This window comes from Vulpes lagopus, chromosome 6 (genome assembly GCF_018345385.1).
Source record: "Vulpes lagopus strain Blue_001 chromosome 6, ASM1834538v1, whole genome shotgun sequence".
Classification (NCBI taxonomy): Eukaryota; Metazoa; Chordata; class Mammalia; order Carnivora; family Canidae; genus Vulpes; species Vulpes lagopus.
This window is the reverse complement of record NC_054829.1, coordinates 93,227,048-93,246,196: the sequence shown is the minus strand read 5'-3', so window position 1 is coordinate 93,246,196 and position 19,149 is coordinate 93,227,048. Positions and strand designations below refer to the sequence as shown.

General features: G+C 34.3%; 1 protein-coding gene across 16 annotated transcripts in view; it reads right to left on the bottom strand.

Annotated features, from left to right (window-relative positions):
• PDLIM5 (PDZ and LIM domain 5) overlaps nucleotides 1-19,149 on the bottom strand; it is a 212,149-nt gene that overhangs the window by 46,502 nt on the left and 146,498 nt on the right. For 11 of the 16 annotated variants that reach the window (XM_041758591.1, XM_041758595.1, XM_041758596.1 and 8 more), the window contains 4 exons: nucleotides 9,821-9,937; nucleotides 7,653-7,790; nucleotides 6,755-6,886; nucleotides 3,252-3,439 (listed from right to left, as the gene is read on the bottom strand). In XM_041758591.1, coding sequence (XP_041614525.1) covers nucleotides 3,252-3,439; nucleotides 6,755-6,886; nucleotides 7,653-7,790; nucleotides 9,821-9,937 — 575 coding nt within the window. The remainder of the gene's footprint in view (nucleotides 1-3,251; nucleotides 3,440-6,754; nucleotides 6,887-7,652; nucleotides 7,791-9,820; nucleotides 9,938-19,149) is intronic. The other 5 variants (XM_041758599.1, XM_041758601.1, XM_041758602.1 and 2 more) reach the window with 2 other exon arrangements.

The following is a 19,149-nucleotide window of genomic DNA, read 5'->3' as shown; positions in this document are numbered from 1 at the left end:
AGCTGAGGATGAGACTGGAAACACTTAAGTATACAGTCCCATCTTCTTGTTAAGAGAAGTCCTTTAGTCCTATAACCATCACCTTATTTCATGTTGGGAGAAACAGGAGGATCAATTAATCTGTCTTTACTTTACAGATCAGAAAACAGAGGGTCAAAAGTTAAGTGACTTTACCTAAAGCTATTTATCTGTAGAAGTGAATGAAAACTCAGGTTTCCATATTGAGCTCAAGTTGTTTCATCTTACTATTCAAATATTCTCTATTACAAAATGAGGGATAAAAACCATATAGGATCATCTCATTAGATGCAGGAAAAGCATCTAACAAAATTCAACATCTGTTCATGATAAAAACTCTCAACAAAGTAGGTTTATAGGGAACATACCTCAACATAATAAAGGCTACATATGACAAACCCACAGCTAACATCATATTCAATGATGAAAAGCTGACAGCTTTTTCCCTAAAAGCTTCCTTTTCCCTTTTTTCCCTTTTGATTCAACACAGTACATAGTCCTGATCACAGCAATTAGACAAGAAAAAAGAGATAAAAGGCATCCAAATAGGTAAGGAAGAAGTAAAACTCACTATTTGTAGATGACATGATAATATATGTAGAAAACCCTAACGACTCCACCAAAAAGCTCTCCGAACTAATAAATTTAGTTAAGTTGCAGTATACAAAATCAATGCACAAAAATCTGTTGCATTTTTATACACTAACAAACTACCAGAAAGAGAAATAAAGAAAATAATCCCATTTACAATTGCACCAAAAACAATAAATACCTAGGAAAAAACAAAGGAGGTGAAAGACCCATACTCTGAAAAATTATAAAACATTGATGAAAGAAATTGAAGATGGCACAAATAAGTGGAAAGGTATTCCATGCTCATGGATTGGAAGAATATTGTTAAAATATCCCTACTACCCAAAGCAATCAACAGATTCCATGCAATCCCTATTAAAATGCCAATAGCATTTTTCACAAAACTAGAACAAACAATCCTAAAATTTGTATGGAGCCATAAAAGACCCTAAATAAACAGAGCAATCTTGAGAAAAAAGAACAAAGCTGGAGGTATCACAGTCCCAGATTTTAAACTATACAAAAAAGCTACAGTACTTAAAACAGTATGCTACTGGCACAAACACAGAAACATAGATCAATAGAACAGGATACAGAACCCAGAAATAAATCCATGCTTACATGGTCAATTAATCTATGACAGAGAAGGCAAGAACATTCCAATAGGGAAAAAAGATAGTCTCTTCAATAAATGTTCCTGGAAAAACTGGACAATTAAATGCAAAATAATGAAATGGGACCACGTTCTTACATCACACACAAAAATAAGCTAAAAATGAATTTAAGGCCAGCTTTGAGACCTGAAACCATAATTAAACTCCTTAAAAAACATATGCAGTAATCTATTTGACACTGGCCTTAGTAACATATTCCTAAATATGTTTTCTCAGGCAAGGAAAACAAAAGCAAAAATAAACTATTGGGACTACTGCAAAATCAAAGAAAGAATTCGTTAACAAAATAAAAAGGTAACCTACTGAATGGGAGAAGATACTTGCAAATGATATATCTGGTAAGAGGTTAATATCCAAAATATAAAGAACTTATATTGGTGGTTGCCAGACTAGGAGGTGGCAGGATGGGTGAAATAGGTGAATAGGATTAAGGCAACATCCAAAACCTCCAAATCATCTGATTAAAAAATGGGCAGAGGATCTGAATAAACATTTTTCCAAGGAAGACATATCGATGGCCAACAGAAACATGAAAGGATGCTCAACATCACTAATTATCAGGCAAATGCAAATCAAAACCACAATGAGATATCACCTTCTACTTGTCAGAATGGCTAAAATTAAAAGACGAAATAATAAGTGTTGGCAAAGATTATAAATAAATAAAAAATAATATAAAAATAATAAAGTGTTGGAGAAAAGGGAACTCTTGTGCACTATTAGTGGGAATCGTAGCGGGAATATAATTTGGTGTAACTGCTGTGGAAAAGAGTATAGAAATTCCTCAAAAACTTAAAATTGGAAATGTAATAGGATCTAATAATTCCACTACTAGGTATTTACCCAAATAAAAAACCCAGAAATACTAATTCAACAAAATATATGCAATCCCTATATTTATTGTAGCATTATTTACAAATAGCTAAGTAAGTGAAGCAACCCAATTGTCCACTGACAGATGAATGGATAAAGAAGTTGTGGTATAAATATACAAGGGAATATTACTCAGCCATAACAAAGAATGAGATCATTCCTTTGGTGGACAACATGGATGGACCTAGAGGGTATTAGGCTAAGTAAAATAAGTCAGAGAAAGACAAATACCAGATGATTTAATTTATATGTGGAATCTAAAAAACAACACAGATGAATAAACAAATAAGTAAAACAAACAGAATCGTTAAGTACAGAGAACTAAGTGGTGGTTGCCAGAGGGTAAAGGGCCAGTGGGATGGGTAAAATAGGTAAAAGGGATTAAGTGGTATAAACTTCCAGTTATAAAATAAGTAAGTCACAAGGATGAAAAGTACAGCATAGGGAATATATAGTCAATAATATAATAATGTTGTATGGTGACAGATGGCAACTACATTTGATGTGGTGAGCATAGTATTGTACAGAATTGTCAAAATACTATGTTATAGAGCTGAAACTAATATTTTACGTCAATTATACTTAAATAAAACAAAACAGAATAAATATGTTCTTTCTGGTACTGTAACCTTCTTCCACTTCTGCCTCATAAATCTTCAGAGGATAAGAAGTCAAAGATTCTTTCTTCAGTAATTGATGACAATAAATGCTTCTGTTGTTATTTTGTATATATTATCAAAACTAAAAGGTATTTTCAAGGCTAATCTTCCAACAATATAGTTCATTAATAAGACCCCAAGTTTACAATTCACACATGCTTCTTGAATGATCTGGGAAACAAAGAAATTCCCAATTCTTTAATTATGGATAGCAAATGGCAATTGTATCAAACATACACACAGAATGCTTATGAGATACTTCAGAGAAAAATAGCTATAGCTGTTCTTTGCAGACCTTTTTATTTTTTATTTTATTTTTTTCTTGCAGACCTTTTTAAAGCTTACTTAGATGGTTAAGAATGGGTTTCACCAGTGAATTCTATCAAACATCCTTGAAGACATTTTCATAAGTACACTTAAGAAAAACAAAAAGCAAGAGATTGCCTTGGCATACCTGCTTGGTTTGGCTGTTGCCAGCTTGGTGACTTGATAACGTTGGGAGATCCTGGGGGCTTGAAGGCGGCAGCAGTTGTGAGACCAGCCACCCCTGGTCTGGTGGTGGCTGGGTTCTCCCGCCTCTCAGGCATGCTCCGTGCTGATGCTACTGATGGCGCCAACTGCTGAGAAGTCTCCTGGGTGTGGCTAGAAAGAAAAAAAGGAAACATTTTTGGTGAAGTGGTAGTAACCTAACTTAGCAATGATCCTCTCTTTCCTCAATCTATTAAATCTCTAAAGGAAAACAAAGATATTAATTAAACAATATTTTTAAAAAAGTAAAACTTGAAAACCACAACTGAGGGACTGCCTTTTTGAAATGAACAAAAACAAAAACAAAAACAGAAAAGAAAGGAGATTATATTTGTCTAGTACTTTGAAAATTGTCTTAAAAGGTCTATCATGAGAAATTAGGCTATTGGAACAATGCAGCCAACCCTTTCAAATAATAAGCTAATTTCTTCTTCCTATTCTTGTCTATTTCAATGTTTCAGAAAAATCATTTAAACAACTAATTATTAGAGAATCCCTGATAATCCCTATGAAATGATAGAGATATTTTTTCCTTTTCTTTTTCACTTTCTGGTATTTTGTGAACTAAGTTTTCCTGACATCTTACCACTCTTTTCACTCACATACTCTCAGTCACTCATTCATTGAACGAATATTTGAGGAACTACTGCATGGTAGACATTGTGCTATGCATTGGCCACATAATGGTTAAGTAAGAGACAACATCCCCAGCTTAATAGAACATTTAGTGTTCTGTGTTCACAGTACAGGAAAACAAGAGACAAGACTGCCATTGTCCTCACTCACTCAGAGTTACTCTACTTGCTTAACAGGAGGCCTTATCTGTGCTGATTCCAGGTTGATTTAGAAGATCACAAAGCTTTTTATTATTACATCCTGTCATTTGTCATATGTTGTCATTTCAAAAAAAATAATTTTAGTTGGCTCAAATAATAAAATCTGCACTTTGGAATGATATAATTACTATAGCAATTTCTCTCAGGTAAAGCATAATAATAATAATTGTTATAACAACAATAAGAATAATACATCCTGCTAACTTTTGAACAGAAATCAAAGTACTGCTTGCTTAAATAATTCCAGGCACAGAAACGCAAGTCCTTCAATAATTGAGACCAACAGCTGGAGGAGTAGATCAGAAAAGACAGGTTACTAATTAATGACCAGTAAAATAAATGGCCCTTAATAATATACTGGTTAGGCTGAGATTACTTCAATGAAAAGAAATTTCAATTTTTTTCTTAAGATTTTATTTATTTATTCATGGGAGATACACAGAGAGAGGCAGAGACATAGGCAGAGGGAGAAGCAGACTCCCTGTGGGGAACCCGATGAGGAACTCAATCCCAGGACCCCAGGATCACGACCTGAGCCAAATGCAGATGCTCAATCACTGAGCCACCCAAGTGTCCCCCTAAGCAAAATTCTTTAACTTAGACATTCTGTACCAAAATTCAAAATGCTAAATATAATAAATGGAAAGAAACAAGTTTGGTATTACACTATAATATAATTTTAAAGCTTACTGTCTTACAAAAACAAAGATCAGAGATAAAATATTTGACATTGTCCCAACTACTCTTTTTGGTACCCTTATCACTTGTGTTTAGCAAGGTCTCCTCAGAAAATCCAGCATCCCTGCTTTCCAGAATGCCAATTCACTTACCCTGTTGAAAATCACTTCCCTTTCCCAAATACCAAAATATATTTAGTTTGGGCCTACTCTTATTAATAAAAGTAACGATAATGGCTACTAATATCTATTCTATAAGCAGGTCCATGCATAAGGTCAATCAGTCCACAACAGCATGCATGCTTTTTTTAAAAAACCAGAAGTTTATTTAAACAACAAAACATTTGATTTGAAGGAAACACTCTCTAGGATTCATTTTTTTTTTCAGAGTAATTTATCTCTACTTAAAGACAGACTGCTCTGCATGTAAGGGTTGTGTACAAAAATGTAAAATTGTCCCTGGTTTTACAATGATAAATGACAAACATTAAAATTCTCCAATCAAGCAAGGTTTGTGAGAATTTTAATGTTGCTCTTTTTTTATTAAATACTGAGTACAAAATAGCTTACTGGAATATAATAAGAGCGTGCCACTAACAGAGATGGGGTAGTCTCAAACAACTAGTATTTTTCTCCATCCTATTTACATTTGTTCCTATCCTATCTCCATTTGATATCCATCAAAACACACCACTGGCCATTTAAAGTTTTTTAAAAAATGAAATAGATACTAGAGAGAAGATGTAAGTATTGCATTAGGTCCTCAAAGAGATTTTTTTTTCCAAATGTGGTCAGTAACCTGTCTCTGTATAGACTTCGCTCTGATGATGAAAGATTTCGGCTCAATTAACACTCACAATTCCACAAATATAAAATGACTTTTTATAAAATGATTTTGAGTGTTTTTTCCTTAGAGAAAAATGTATTCTGATCTCTTTTTCTGTTTAAACATTTCCTTTAAAAATTACTCAGAATTATAACTTAAGTATATTGAAAAGTTCCATATCAGTGGATAGAAGATAAACACGTGATCAAGAGATAGCCTATGTCATATCAGGCTTTCACTAATTATAGTCTAATTATAGTTATACACTCTGCCATTAATTTTATGTTCCATCAGAAATGATTTTATTTTTATCTTTTTTTAAGATTTCATTTATTTATTCATGAGAGACACAGAGAAAGAGAGACAGAGGTAGAAGGAGAAGCAGGTTCCATGCAGGGAGCCCGATGTGGGACTCAATCCAAGGATCCCAGGATCACGTTGTGAGCTGAAAGCAGACGTTCAACCACTGAGTCACCCAGGCGCCACCAGAAATGACTTTAAACAGTTATTTCATTAAGATTATACCTTTCATGAACAGTTGGGATATTTTTATTTTTATATTATGCCTAATAATTTTTGGCATATTTGTTAACTTTAGGAGAAAAATTAATTTTGTTTCAAAATTTCCCTCATATGGTGAAAATTAAGTTGTTTGCCCAGGTAAAACCCTCATATTTGAGAACTATAAGATAGTAGTAGCCAATCAAAACAAATTATTTTATTATTCTTTTTCATTTTTCAGAAGGTATAATGGTATGTCTTACTAAATATTTGACTCTTCTAGTATAGCTACCATCCATGCAATGAAACAGTTTTACTATAATTTAAGTACTTGCACAATTACTCATAATTTCATATTAAACATCAAGTGTGCTAATAAAAGATATCACAAAGGGTTAAAAGGGGGAGTTAATGATCATATAAAATAACATGCTTGAGTATTAGCATTGCATGGAATTTACAGTTAATTTAAAACTGAACACAAATCCACTCTAGGACTTTCTCATCTGGGTTAATATGGTGGTAAGGTGTCACAGAAAGCAGTATCATTTACAGCAAAACACCACTATGGTATCTGCTCCCACAGTACCTTATTTTTTTAACATGGATAGAGCCAGTTGACTTCCTCGAGGACTGGAGGTACGAAAAAGCTAAAGGCTTGGAAACAGGACTGATGCAAAGTGCATCCAGGAGTAAGTGATATTTATCAGGACTGGAGAGCCTGGTGAGCATTTAGAAAGAGTTTTAAATCGAAAAATCACATGACCAATAGCAGAAAGTTGTTTTTACAGTCTATGATTTGAAACATTTCCAGAAAGAGACAGAGATAGATGAGACAGAGACTTTATAGACAAGCAGGAAGAACAAAGCAGTAGAAAGAGAATAAAAGAAGGTCTGAGTATTCTACTATTTTACTCATTAATGACTCATTATTTTACTCATTTAGAATGACTAAATTTTCACCAAAATTGGTCAAGACAATATTTTAGAAAGTATATAAAGCTTTATAAAGACTACCAAAAATTATGTAGAAACAAAATCTCACAAAAATAAAAAGTTATTATTCTTTTTTGGGTAGGGATATAGTTAGACTTTAGATTACCCTCAAATACAATCAGTTTGTGAGAGAAGAAAATACCAATAGGAACTTAAAATATCTATTGATAGTTGATTCTGTTTCAGATATAAAAACTAAAAATGATAAAACCCCAAAACTCAATAAGTACACAACATGCAATAATCCATGTAACCGAGTAGTATCATGGATAAATGGTAGTAATGGAAACAGATGAAAGGATGATTTAAAGAAAAACCAGTAATAAATATTGTGGGATATGTCAACAACTTAGGTAAAATGTCCACAGCACAATCAGGATCTCATATAGATCTGTGACTCTTTCACATGGTTATGCTTGCCTTGAGGGGACTTGTAAGACAGTGAGAAGTGTTGGAATCACACAAGACACACATTGTACGTAAAGTTCTACCTGGTTTTCGCAGCAAGAACAGCAGACACAGTAGCAGCTGCACTGCTAAGAACTGCAGCACTATATCTAGCAGAAGAGAAGGTAGAAAAGTTTCGAAAACCTTCCAAAGAACTTGTCACCACATTTCTTGTGGAGCTGCTTAAATTGATACAAAGGGAAAGAAAAAAAAGAGGAAAGGAACAAAAAGCAAAGTGAGAAGAGGTAGCGTAATACAGATAAGATAGTAGCCATCTTGTATTAATATTTAGACATTATAAAGGTATGATACAGAAGTATAATAAGAGTTCAGGTCGTTTATTTACTGTTGCTAAGATTTCTCTCAGAGATTGAAATTTGATATATAATCCTCCATAAAACTTATTTTTGAGACATAAAGGCTTTTGAATGTATTTAACTTCAGTCTCTAATCCTATTTAAAGTGAAATCAATAATATGTAACACACATGTGAAGATTGATTTGTCTGCATCTAAGTAGAAAATAAATCTAAACATGAAGTTTGAATTTCTGTAATCAGAGAAAGGAAGGTTATGTCGATTTTTCTAAAAAGACTCCATCTACATAAAGAGCTTTACCTTAGAGATGATATACATCCAGAGCCTGACATTTTAATGAAACTTGTGCTTTCAGGAGAAGCAGGTACAACCAACTGCCTATGCAGAAGCAGCAATACATATTAAAAAGAACAAGAAATAACTTTAAAATATTGAGAATAAATCTACGTGGGGAAGGAAAGCACCTTTAAAGTAAACAGCAATTAAACTGACTGTAACTAAAACACCCTCTCTGCTGATATTCTACACTTCTATTTTCAGTTAGCTCTATAAAGACTTAAAAAATGCTCAAAAAATGAAATTCTATTTTCAGAACTCTTATGACTTAAAATAATAAATATTTTCCTTTGGTCTTTTAGAAAAGGTCAAACACCTGGACAGGAATTAACATTCCATCATTAGGAGTGTAAGGATTTTCAAGTTAATTACCAACTTGAATTTGAGAAATTTTTTTATTAAGTTAAAATAAAATCTAAAATGTACAGCATGAAACCTATAGTTTCTTCTCATTTATGCATATAAGTTATTAATAAGCATCCTTACCATTCTATGACCATTTTTTTTTTCATAATTTGTGACTGTGGTCACCTCCAACACAAAGTAATTATGTGCCAAAATCAACCCAGGTTAATGAGAACTCGGATGTCTGAAATTGTGAGTATGAACATAAGTCTTTTCTCCTTCTCAGAAGAATTTGATAAATTGTTATTTCTAGTTCCTTTGGCTATAATTTTACAAACCATTAGAAAGCATATTAAAGAAACAGTGGCAAGCCATTTTTAAAACTCATACAGAAATAAGTATAGTTTTTTTTTGTAAGCCTAAAATTTAATTGAACTGTATGGCTATGTTTTAGTAACCATTGTGAATGGCTAGAAAAGAAAGAATAGGGCTGGAAAGAGAAAAGAAAGATGTTATCAGTGGCAGAGCAGGGCAATATGAGTGCCATGCAATATGGAAGAATAAAGTTACCAAGGGATTCAACTTCGAATTCCTTAATTACTCTGCACCTTTCAAGCAATGGCTACTATTTGAGGAAGTAATGGTGAATAATAAATAGAAACTTAAGACTATAAAAAAGTCAGCTAAAAATAAATCAGCTAAATTGTCTTTCTCCTATAAAAAGAAAAGGAAACTGTGTGAATTTATTAACTTATATTGTATCACAAATAATAGCATAAAAGGACGTAGCATCAGTGGAGTCCTGCAAAATCTTTTAAGTAACCTGAATATTTTTAGAATACGTGTAGGGACTTGGAATGTATGATCTCTATCACTCCTTTTTTTGGGGTGAATGCTCTAACTCAGTAAAGTAGACTTACAACAAACTCAAGAAAGTTGATTTTCCAAATCACAGTGAATAAAGAGAAGGCATGGATTTCCTGACGTTATATTAGAACTCTGAATCTGAACAAAAAGAGAGAGAGAGAGATAGAAATATATAAAAGCAGTGTAAAGCGGTGTTCCACAGCTGAGTGCCAAAGTTTCTTGTCTACATATTAATGATGTCAGTTCTTAATCTATGATCATTTGTTCCTTTTTAGTCAAACAGTTTTAGTATTTAATTTCACCACTGGCGTTACAATTTCGACATACCAAGAAGGAAAAAACTCTACCTAGAACACGTAGTTACTTTAGAAAGTGTGGCTACTTGGCTACCAAAATGTAAAACCTGAGAAGTTGCAGGTGGGTGAGGTCCACTCTTAGGTAGGTCTTCCAGAGAACTGTCAAACCTAAGTTTTCAGAGGCAAAATAAACAAGGCAAAGGAAATATTAATGAAAAGTACAGACATTTATCATCTATGCTCCCTTTTAGGTGTACACTGTTTACTTTTGGGAAATACTCTAGTTTTTTGGGGTTTTTTTGTTGTTTTTTTTACTTCATAATTACAGTAAGGTTAAAACCAAAACCAATACCCTCACTACCACCAAATATAAGCTATCCCCTCCCCCAATTTTGTAACATGGCTACCTTCATGTGAGGGAAGAAAGGTGGATGAAAATTTCCACATGCATAGTCCAATACAAAGGACTATGTATTTTGCATGCTACAGGAAGTTAGGCTCTAAGAAATTAATTCACCTGTCCAAATATCATACACCTAGAAAGAGTCAGATGGAATGTGAGCCTGGTCTGCCTGTGTTACTTCCACTACATAATGCTTTCCAACATCTTGTGGGGCAGCTGTCTGAATAGTGATCTGCCAGAAAGCAACTAAAAATCTCCTTTCAAGTCAGAATGCTGTGTTTGTGGATCTGAAATAATATGGATGTTGTTTATCTTGATGTAAACAAAGTATTTTATCCAGTCCCACAACAAATGTTTACATGCAATTGTGTTGCTTTACTTTTTACTTTGTTTCTCTGATGTCTGTACTATTTTTTCTTCTGAATGCCAAAATTAAATTTTAGAACTATCACCAGGTGAAAAAATTTGAAAAATTTAGCGTGAGTTTTGAAAGAAGAAAGCACCAAGTATAACACTTTGGGAAGAAAAAGTAAATAGGAGAAATACAAAATTGCCCGCTATTAAAACAAAACAAAACAAAACAAAACTCTGAAGATAAAAATAAAATATATCAGTCATGTTATACTGATTTTCAGAATAGACAATGTAACACTAAGATAAAGAAACAGAAAAGTAGAAGTCATATTCCCATTTCTTATTTAGCACCGATCATACCTTTACCAAAGTATTGAAAAAAAAAAAAAGGCAGACAACTTAAGAAAACTGTCATGGTAGAATTAAGATATCATTTAAGAGGTAGAGTAGAAAATGTTAAAAGAATAAGAACTGTAAGTCCTATAACAGGGGTCAGCAAACCCTAACCATCAGGTCAAATTTAGCCCACGATTTGGTTTTGTATGGCCTATGAACTAAGAGCAGTTTTAAATGGTTTTCTTAACAATGAAAAGAAGAATAATATTTCATGACACATGAAAATTATATGAAATTCAAATTTCAGCCATAAAGTTTTAATAACTTTTAAATCAAGCTTTTTGGAACACAACCAGGTTTGTTCATTTACACATGTCTTATGGCTATTTTCAGACCACACATAGAGATGAGTAGTTGTGACAGGTCTTATGGCTCACAAAACCTAACATATTTACTATCTAGATCCTTACAAAAAAAGTTTGCTGACCCCTGTCTTGAGAAAAACCTCTACACACAGCCACCAGAGTAAACTTTAATACAAATCTGATCTTGTTGTTGAGACTTCCAGCACTGCTTTAAGGACAACTGTGGTCCTGGGTTCCCTACTCTCCGGCTTTTTCTTATGGAACTCTTCTTTCTCTCTGGCTTGCTCAGTCCATCTGGTTTTCCATCTCTTCCTGAACAGGCCAAGTTTCTTCCCATCTCAAGACCTCTGCATAGTCTGCTTCTCTCATTTTGTATGCCTACATCTCTACCAAATACCTTCATTGGGCTAATTCTAATTCCTAAGTGTCCTTCTCTCCTTGAGGCAGAGACATAGGCAGAGGGAGAAGCAGGCTTCCTACAGAGAGCCCGATGCAAATCTTAAACTGCAAATCTTATCTTGCAAATCTTAAACTCAATCCCAGGACCCCAGGATCACAACCTGAGCCAAAGACAGACACTCAACCACTGAGCCACCCTGAGGTGTCCCTGCCTTCAGTTTAAACGGGAGGCCTCCCCAATTCCCCAAATCACCCTAGGCTGCACATATCATATTCTTTCAAAGTACTCTGTACCTTCACATAACTTATTTGTCATTAATGTAATCAAATAGTTTGTGTGGTTAGTTGTTTAAATCTGGACTCCCTCAACTAAATTAGAAGCTCCCGGAGGTCAGAGACCATGACATTTCCTGGTACAAATGAGGTGTAACAAAGTGCTTACCATAAAGTGAATAATAAATATTTGTTGGATAAATGCATGAATGAAACATTGTTTTCAAATACAGAACACTCACAATATACATATATTTCTTAGAAAATATTTGTACCTTCTACAGACTATAGCAATTCAGGTTAAACAGGTTCTATATTACTGCCTAAGCAAGAAGGGACACATCATCAACCTCTAAGAAATTACTAGACCTCCAAAAATACCTTTAAAAATGTCTTTTACAACATATTTATCAGTATTCTGGAAAAAAAGAAAATTTAGTTATACAGAATTATTAATGTCTACATACTAAACATATTATGAGGACAGGTAGGAAAAGGGAGTAAGCTGGAGTTCAGTCTTCCAATACCTCCATGCACTTTGTTGATTGGAAAAATGAGTGCCACTTGGAAATAAAGTTCACATAACTCATAAAATACCTTCTAAAGCCAGATTTCCACGTTTCCAAACAAATGCATTTGGCATGTTTCCCATGTGTTACACACACTGATTACCTATCCCTTTGCTTATTAGCCAACCTCTAAAAATACTAGACTTAAGAAAATTTTAAACTATTTCATTTAATACAGAACAGACATCAATATCTAATCTAATTCTGTAATTCCCTAATATTTATTCCTTTTAGGATTGTAAGAAGCTCTAATTAATAGCACCTCTGCAGCAGCCAAACTTTGTGCTTTCTCTGTTAACTTAAGTGAGTGTTTATTTCTTACCAGAGAGAGGTATGAAGACTTTATCCTTCCCAGATATGTCTGGAGAGTTGAGCTTGCAGCCTTTTGGCCTGCTTTTCTCAGGAAAAAATGAACAAAGAGCTATTTGTATATTATCTTTCTCAGCAATTATGTCTTTCTACGCTTTCCAAAGGGATCCATGCTAGCAATCTGACCAGGCAAAGCAGGTGTGAGGTTGCTCATCTAACAATTTGCCATACAATAGGAACAGGGAATGGAACTCTCTTTTCTATGCCTCAGGCCTGACAACTGTCAAAAAAAAAAAAAAAAAAAAAAAAAAGCAAGATTCTTATGCTGTGGGCTGCATCTCCTCCCTTTTCCTCTGGGGCCTCAACTGATCTATCTCCTTTGCGTTTTCTACTTCACCTTCTCCGTTGCGTGCTCTGAGTTCTCATTAAAAAATACTATAGTATAGTTTCTCTTAAAAAAAAAAACACCAAAAATATAAAACAAAATAAAAACTGCCTTCCCTTTCTATTTTCCTATCCCCACTAACAGCCAAAGGGAATAATAGTTTTACTCTAGAAATACTGTGTTTCCTCACCTGCCTGTCGCTCTTCAGCCAGCTCTAGAGGGCCTCATCTTTCAACTTTGATGAAACCATATTCCTGCTAAAGTCACTAGTGATCTCTTTGTGGCTAAATTCAAGTGATGATTTGCAGTCCTCATTTTCTTTTTATTGTGGTAAAAAACACATATAAAACTTGCCATCTTAACCACTTTTAAGTGTATGGTTTAGTAGTATTAGGTATATTCACTGCTGTGAAATAGACCTCTGAAACTTTCTTATCTTGCAAATCTTAAACTGCACCCATTAAGCAACTCCTCTTTTTCCCCATTGCCCACTCCCTGGCAACCCCATCCTACTTTCTATTCTATGAATTTTATTTCCTTAATATCTCATATAGGTGGAATCATACTGTTTGTCTTTTTGAGTACATCCCTCATTTTACTTAGTCTTGGTATAAGACCTAACTGACCACTCCCTTTCTCCCGTCTTCTATGCCTTAATTCTACACACTTGTGCGTTTTTAGCACCATTTTACTGGCTATTCCTGATTGCGGGATGTGGAAGTTCTCCATTAGTAACACAATTTCAAAATGCTAATCTGGCTCATCCATATTGAGATTATATGTAAACTATGTAAATTTGTCACAAAGGCTAATCTTTAAAATAAGTGCGAATGAATGCAGAAACGTTCTTTTGCAGCAAAAAAAAAAAACCCTTCAAATTTCCAACTAAAAATTTCATTGCCTCCTCACTTTTTTTATAAATATCACAAAATAACCAAGGAGAGTGACTTATTATATCCCCACATGGCAATGAGAGGAGAAATTCAATATATTAAAATATGTATTTTATACCAGGTAAAGGAGTAAAATGACAATCGTCCTTTGAATTTTCTCTCTTCCACAAAGAAAATATTCACAGAATAATACTGCTAAGCAGAAAATTGAATATACGAGGATCACGCCTGCATTCTGTGCTTTCAGGGTTCACTGGCAAAGCTATTCATTTTAGTCAAGGAGACCACTAGTTTGGAAAACTGAGTATCTTCCACTGGCTTCTTGACAATAAAAATGGTGAGTGTATTCACCTGTAACTGAGATTTCCCTTCTGGAAAATTAAATCAACTAAACTTCAGCTGGAAATTTCTGGCACTCTTAGTCACAAGCTAAATTTATTAATTGATTTCATTAGCCTTTGTCTCGCAGCAACCTAAAAAGATTATTTAAGCCTGCTAATAATTCTACATTATGGATGGCACTTTATAGAGAACTTAAATTTTAGCAAGTAGGGGCATCCTTGCTTTCGTACACATGGGGAAGATTAAGTAAATGACCAAACATGAAAATACCACCCAAAATTATATTTACTTTTTGTGAGAGCAAAGATAAAAGACTGACTCATTATTTTTCTTGGTGGTTTCCACTTTACTAAAGGAAAAGAGAGAAAGAATAAGAGAGATCTCTGATGCAAATGGAACTTATTACTTGTGTTAGGGGAAGAGTCTGCTCTTTATCAATATATATACATAGTCTATTTTATTTACACCTTTCACATTCTGCCTTAACTCTTACATATTTCTCTACTGTTGCTTTCTCTAATGGACTATTATTGAATAATCCCCTGTCTTAGTATTATATGAACTCCTTAGGTTAACTCTACAGTACTCCTTGATCTTTTCAGAGAAAATTTTCTTTTTAAAAAATTTATTTGAGACACAGAAAGAAAGAGAAAGAGAGAAAGAGCATGAGCGCACACAAGTGGGAAGGGGTGGGTGCAAAAGGAGAAGGAGAAGCAAATTCCCTGCTGAGCAGGGAGCCCAATGAGGGGCTTGATCCCAGGACCCTGAGATCATGACCTGAGCTGAAGGCAGATGCGTGTGTAACCAAATGAGCCTCTAGAGAAAATTTTCTATACGATCTGAAGATAAGATTGAGCATATAAAATATGTATTCTAAAAACCCAATATAATATAAAGATTTTAAAAGTAACACCAATTTTAAAATAATTTGGAACAATCCCCTGATAAAAGCCTACATCCCTCAGTAACAGTAAGGTACTAATCACTAATTGTAGCCCCTCTCACTCTGCATCATCAACTTCTTGATAGTTCCCATTATTGATTTCAAATAGTTAGAAACAGCTTCCTCTATGGGGCAGAAACCTGCCTGCCATTTTGTAGCATTAATGTACTCCTAACATATAAAAAATTATAAATGATAAAGGTATTAGTAGATTCAGAATAAAAAAGATGTAATATTTAATAAGCAACACTGCATCAATCTGCTACCTGTTTGAAAATACACATGAATCTGACTGAATGCCTACTATGCAACAGCCACACACTGTGAGTCCTTGGAGAAGTAAGGTGTCTTGAGAATCCCACCAAGGCATCTTATGCTCCACTGAGTATGCTACCAACATTAGGGAACAAAAGAAGGGTCACACACTCTCTAGCTAAATCTTCTGGATCACACATTATCCTGAGTTCTCCCATTCAATTGCTGCATTTACTCATTCAATCAATGATGACATCTGGATTCCACTTCATGCCAAGCATCCTCACATATTCTACTGTTCACTTTAATTTCCTGCCTCTGTGGAGCTTACATTCTAGTGCCCAATTTCCTCTAACAGATCATGAGGATCAAACTAATCACACTCTCCATACATTTACCTGCCACAATCAGAAGTGCAAACCCTTTGGGTCATCCATCAACTCCTGGATTCTTGTTTCTTTAGTGTTTTATATATCTCCTAATCTGATCAATTACCCATCCTTCTCAGCCTGCATAAATCTTGTTAGTCTATTGTATCTTCTATTGTTCTGCATCTTCTGTGCAGTCCCTTCAAAAAGAAGTTCCTTTTCTCTCATACCTTGTACATTTATACACTTGGAAACAGAGATAATGCCTTCCTCAATATTGCTTCTAACATCAGTCATCTTAGATCATTCAAAATCCCAAATCCCTCAAGGCTCATTCCTCAGGTTATACCACTATACACATCTCTTTTTCTTCCCTTTACCTCACCGACTATTTGCACTTCAGGTCCCAAGTCACTGTCTTCCTCTTCACCTACATTCCAACAGTTGTTCTTGATGACTTCAGTGTTGTCATGTTGAATCACTGAATAATCTAACTGCTAAATTCTTTGACTTCTTCACTTCAATGATAATTCCTCCAAGGCTAAAAAGTTTCAGGCCTGGAACATCTCAGCCATGCACTCTAGAATTCATAACTTTTACTTGTTCATCAGTACCTCTAAAATCTGGATGTTAAGCATCTCCTTTTTTTTGTAACTCATTCACCCTCTACATCTTGGTTCTAATAACTTTTTGCTGAACTGACCTTTACCAATTTGACTGATTCTTACCAACTGAATTAACTCCTACCAAATTCATGGATTCTTAGCAGTATTTCCTTATCCATCAACCCCTACCCCTCAATATTTCTAGACTCTTGTCAGCAGTTCCTCTAAAACAAAGCCATCATATTTCTTCCCTCTGCATCAGTACCTCCTTGGCCTAACTTCCTATCATCTCTTGCCTAAGCTAAGGGAATACACATAACTAATCTTCTGTGTTCATTATTTCTCCCCCACAATCAATTTTACATAATATTCAGAGAGATCTTTTAAAATATATATATCAGATGTTACTCTCATGATTAAAATCCTGTATTGGGCTTTCTAATTAATTGGGATAAGAATCTAAATCTCTTAACACAACTTACAAGGCAAAAAATGATCTGGCTCCTAACTACTTCACATAATCTTTTATCACTCTCTTCTTCATTTACTATGCTTCAGTCATAGTGGATTCTTTCAGTTCGTTAAACATAGCAAAGTGAATCCTATCTCAGGACCTTTGCACTTGCTATTTCCTCTGCCTAGAGAGCCTATCTTCTGCATAATTGCATAGTTAACTCCTTCAGGTCATTCATGTTACAGCTCAAATATCTTCTTTTCTCCTAACTGATGTCTAATGACTTCATTCCTCCCCTTCCCTCATTATACTTATATTGTCCTATATTATTTCTTTATAGAATAACCTCATAGCATAAAACTATATTATTTGCTTTTTTATTTTTTATTGCTCCACTAGACTGTAAATCCATGACAGAACCTTGCCTCTGTTATAAAGCAAGCATCAACAACATCTACAACAGTGAGTAGCACATTGTACTTCATAAGCACTTTCTGGGTTTATTTATTATATGCATATAAATAAACATGAGCAGGGATCACTAAAACCTGGAGACTAAGGGAGAATGGGGAAAAAGAAAACATAGCTGTGGATTTCGGTTAAGGAACTACTATCCCCTGTTACCAGCTGAAATCAATTACTCATATAAATGCCTCTGACCCAGAGAACGTAACTGTTCTATGATTTTTGAGTTGATTTTCTTGGGATTACCTACATAATTGTCAGATATTAATGCCAAGGATTAATTATAATATGCTAGGTGAGATTTTACAAGTTTAGAATCAAACTATTGCTTGCTTTATAATTTCAAGAGTCATATGACATGGCTAACTTATATTGTCTTACTTTTTTCTAAAATCTCTAATTTTTTTATATTTATTTTTGTTAACTTTATCCACCACTACCACCAAATATGTCCCAGAAGAATAAAATTATTTGACCCAAACTACACATAACCATATTAATTTTTTTTTCTTTTCCCTACTACATTTGGTCCATTTTTCTAGACTCCTAATATATGTTTGAAGGATGTTCTGCTTATGGAACATATATACCATACCGCCCCACTTCAGGAAAGCCACAAATTTAGGAAGCAAACTATAGAAGTCCTCATCCAAGTCGCTAATTGATCCTTTAAAACAGTATCCTTTGGTTAAATTCAACTTATTATGAATCTAAAAATTTGATAATCATAACCTCATTTCATTATTAAATTCAATGGGATATTAAGAGTCTTTCTTTGATGACTTCTTAAAATTAACATTTCCCCCAATTTACCAAAAACGTGTTAAGCTGGGTGTGATTTGTTTCTTGAGAACTTACTCCTAGGTCTTGGCAATTCTGTTCTTTTCTCACCAGGCAACGCTTTAAAAATACCTTCTAGATTCTTTTCCAGGTAACCTTAAGTTCAAACTAGTTTACAGTTTAGAAGTTTTTTTTCTTCTTTGAAAAACAGTACTAGGTTTACCTATTCCAAGTCTTCTATTTTCTTTGTCATTTTCTAGGATTTTTTTATTTTTAAAAATTTTTTTAATTTTTACTTTTTAATTTATTTATGATAGTCATAGAGAGAGAGAGAGAGGCAGAGACACAGGCAGAGGGAGAAGCAGACTCCATGCACCGGGAGCCCGACGTGGGACTCGATCCTGGGTCTCCAGGATCGCGCCCTGGGCCAAAGGCAGGTGCCAAACCGCTGCGCCACCCAGGGATCCCCTAGGATTTTTTTTAAAAATGCATATAGTGTTACTTACCAAATCTCATCTGTAAGTTCTCTAAATACTTGGGTTACAAATCATTGAGGAAAATAAGAGTACTGAGAGCTCATCTAGGATCCCTTTCTATCTGGGACTTTAATTTCCTCCAGAATGTAAACCATCCAAAACTTCTTTAGTATTTATCTCTGGGTTCCGGTAACTTTTGTTTGTTTGTTTATACCTTTTGACAATGAGCATATGGACTATGAAAGTCAATTTTTGCATATTACAAAAACTGATTTTTATTTTTAAAAAATACTTATACGCAGTTTTCCCAGATTAATTTGGGCAAAGTAAACAAGTATTTCCTAGTTAACCACAGTAATGAACGATTTGTGTGAAAATACAGAGAGTAGATAGGAATTATGTTTCT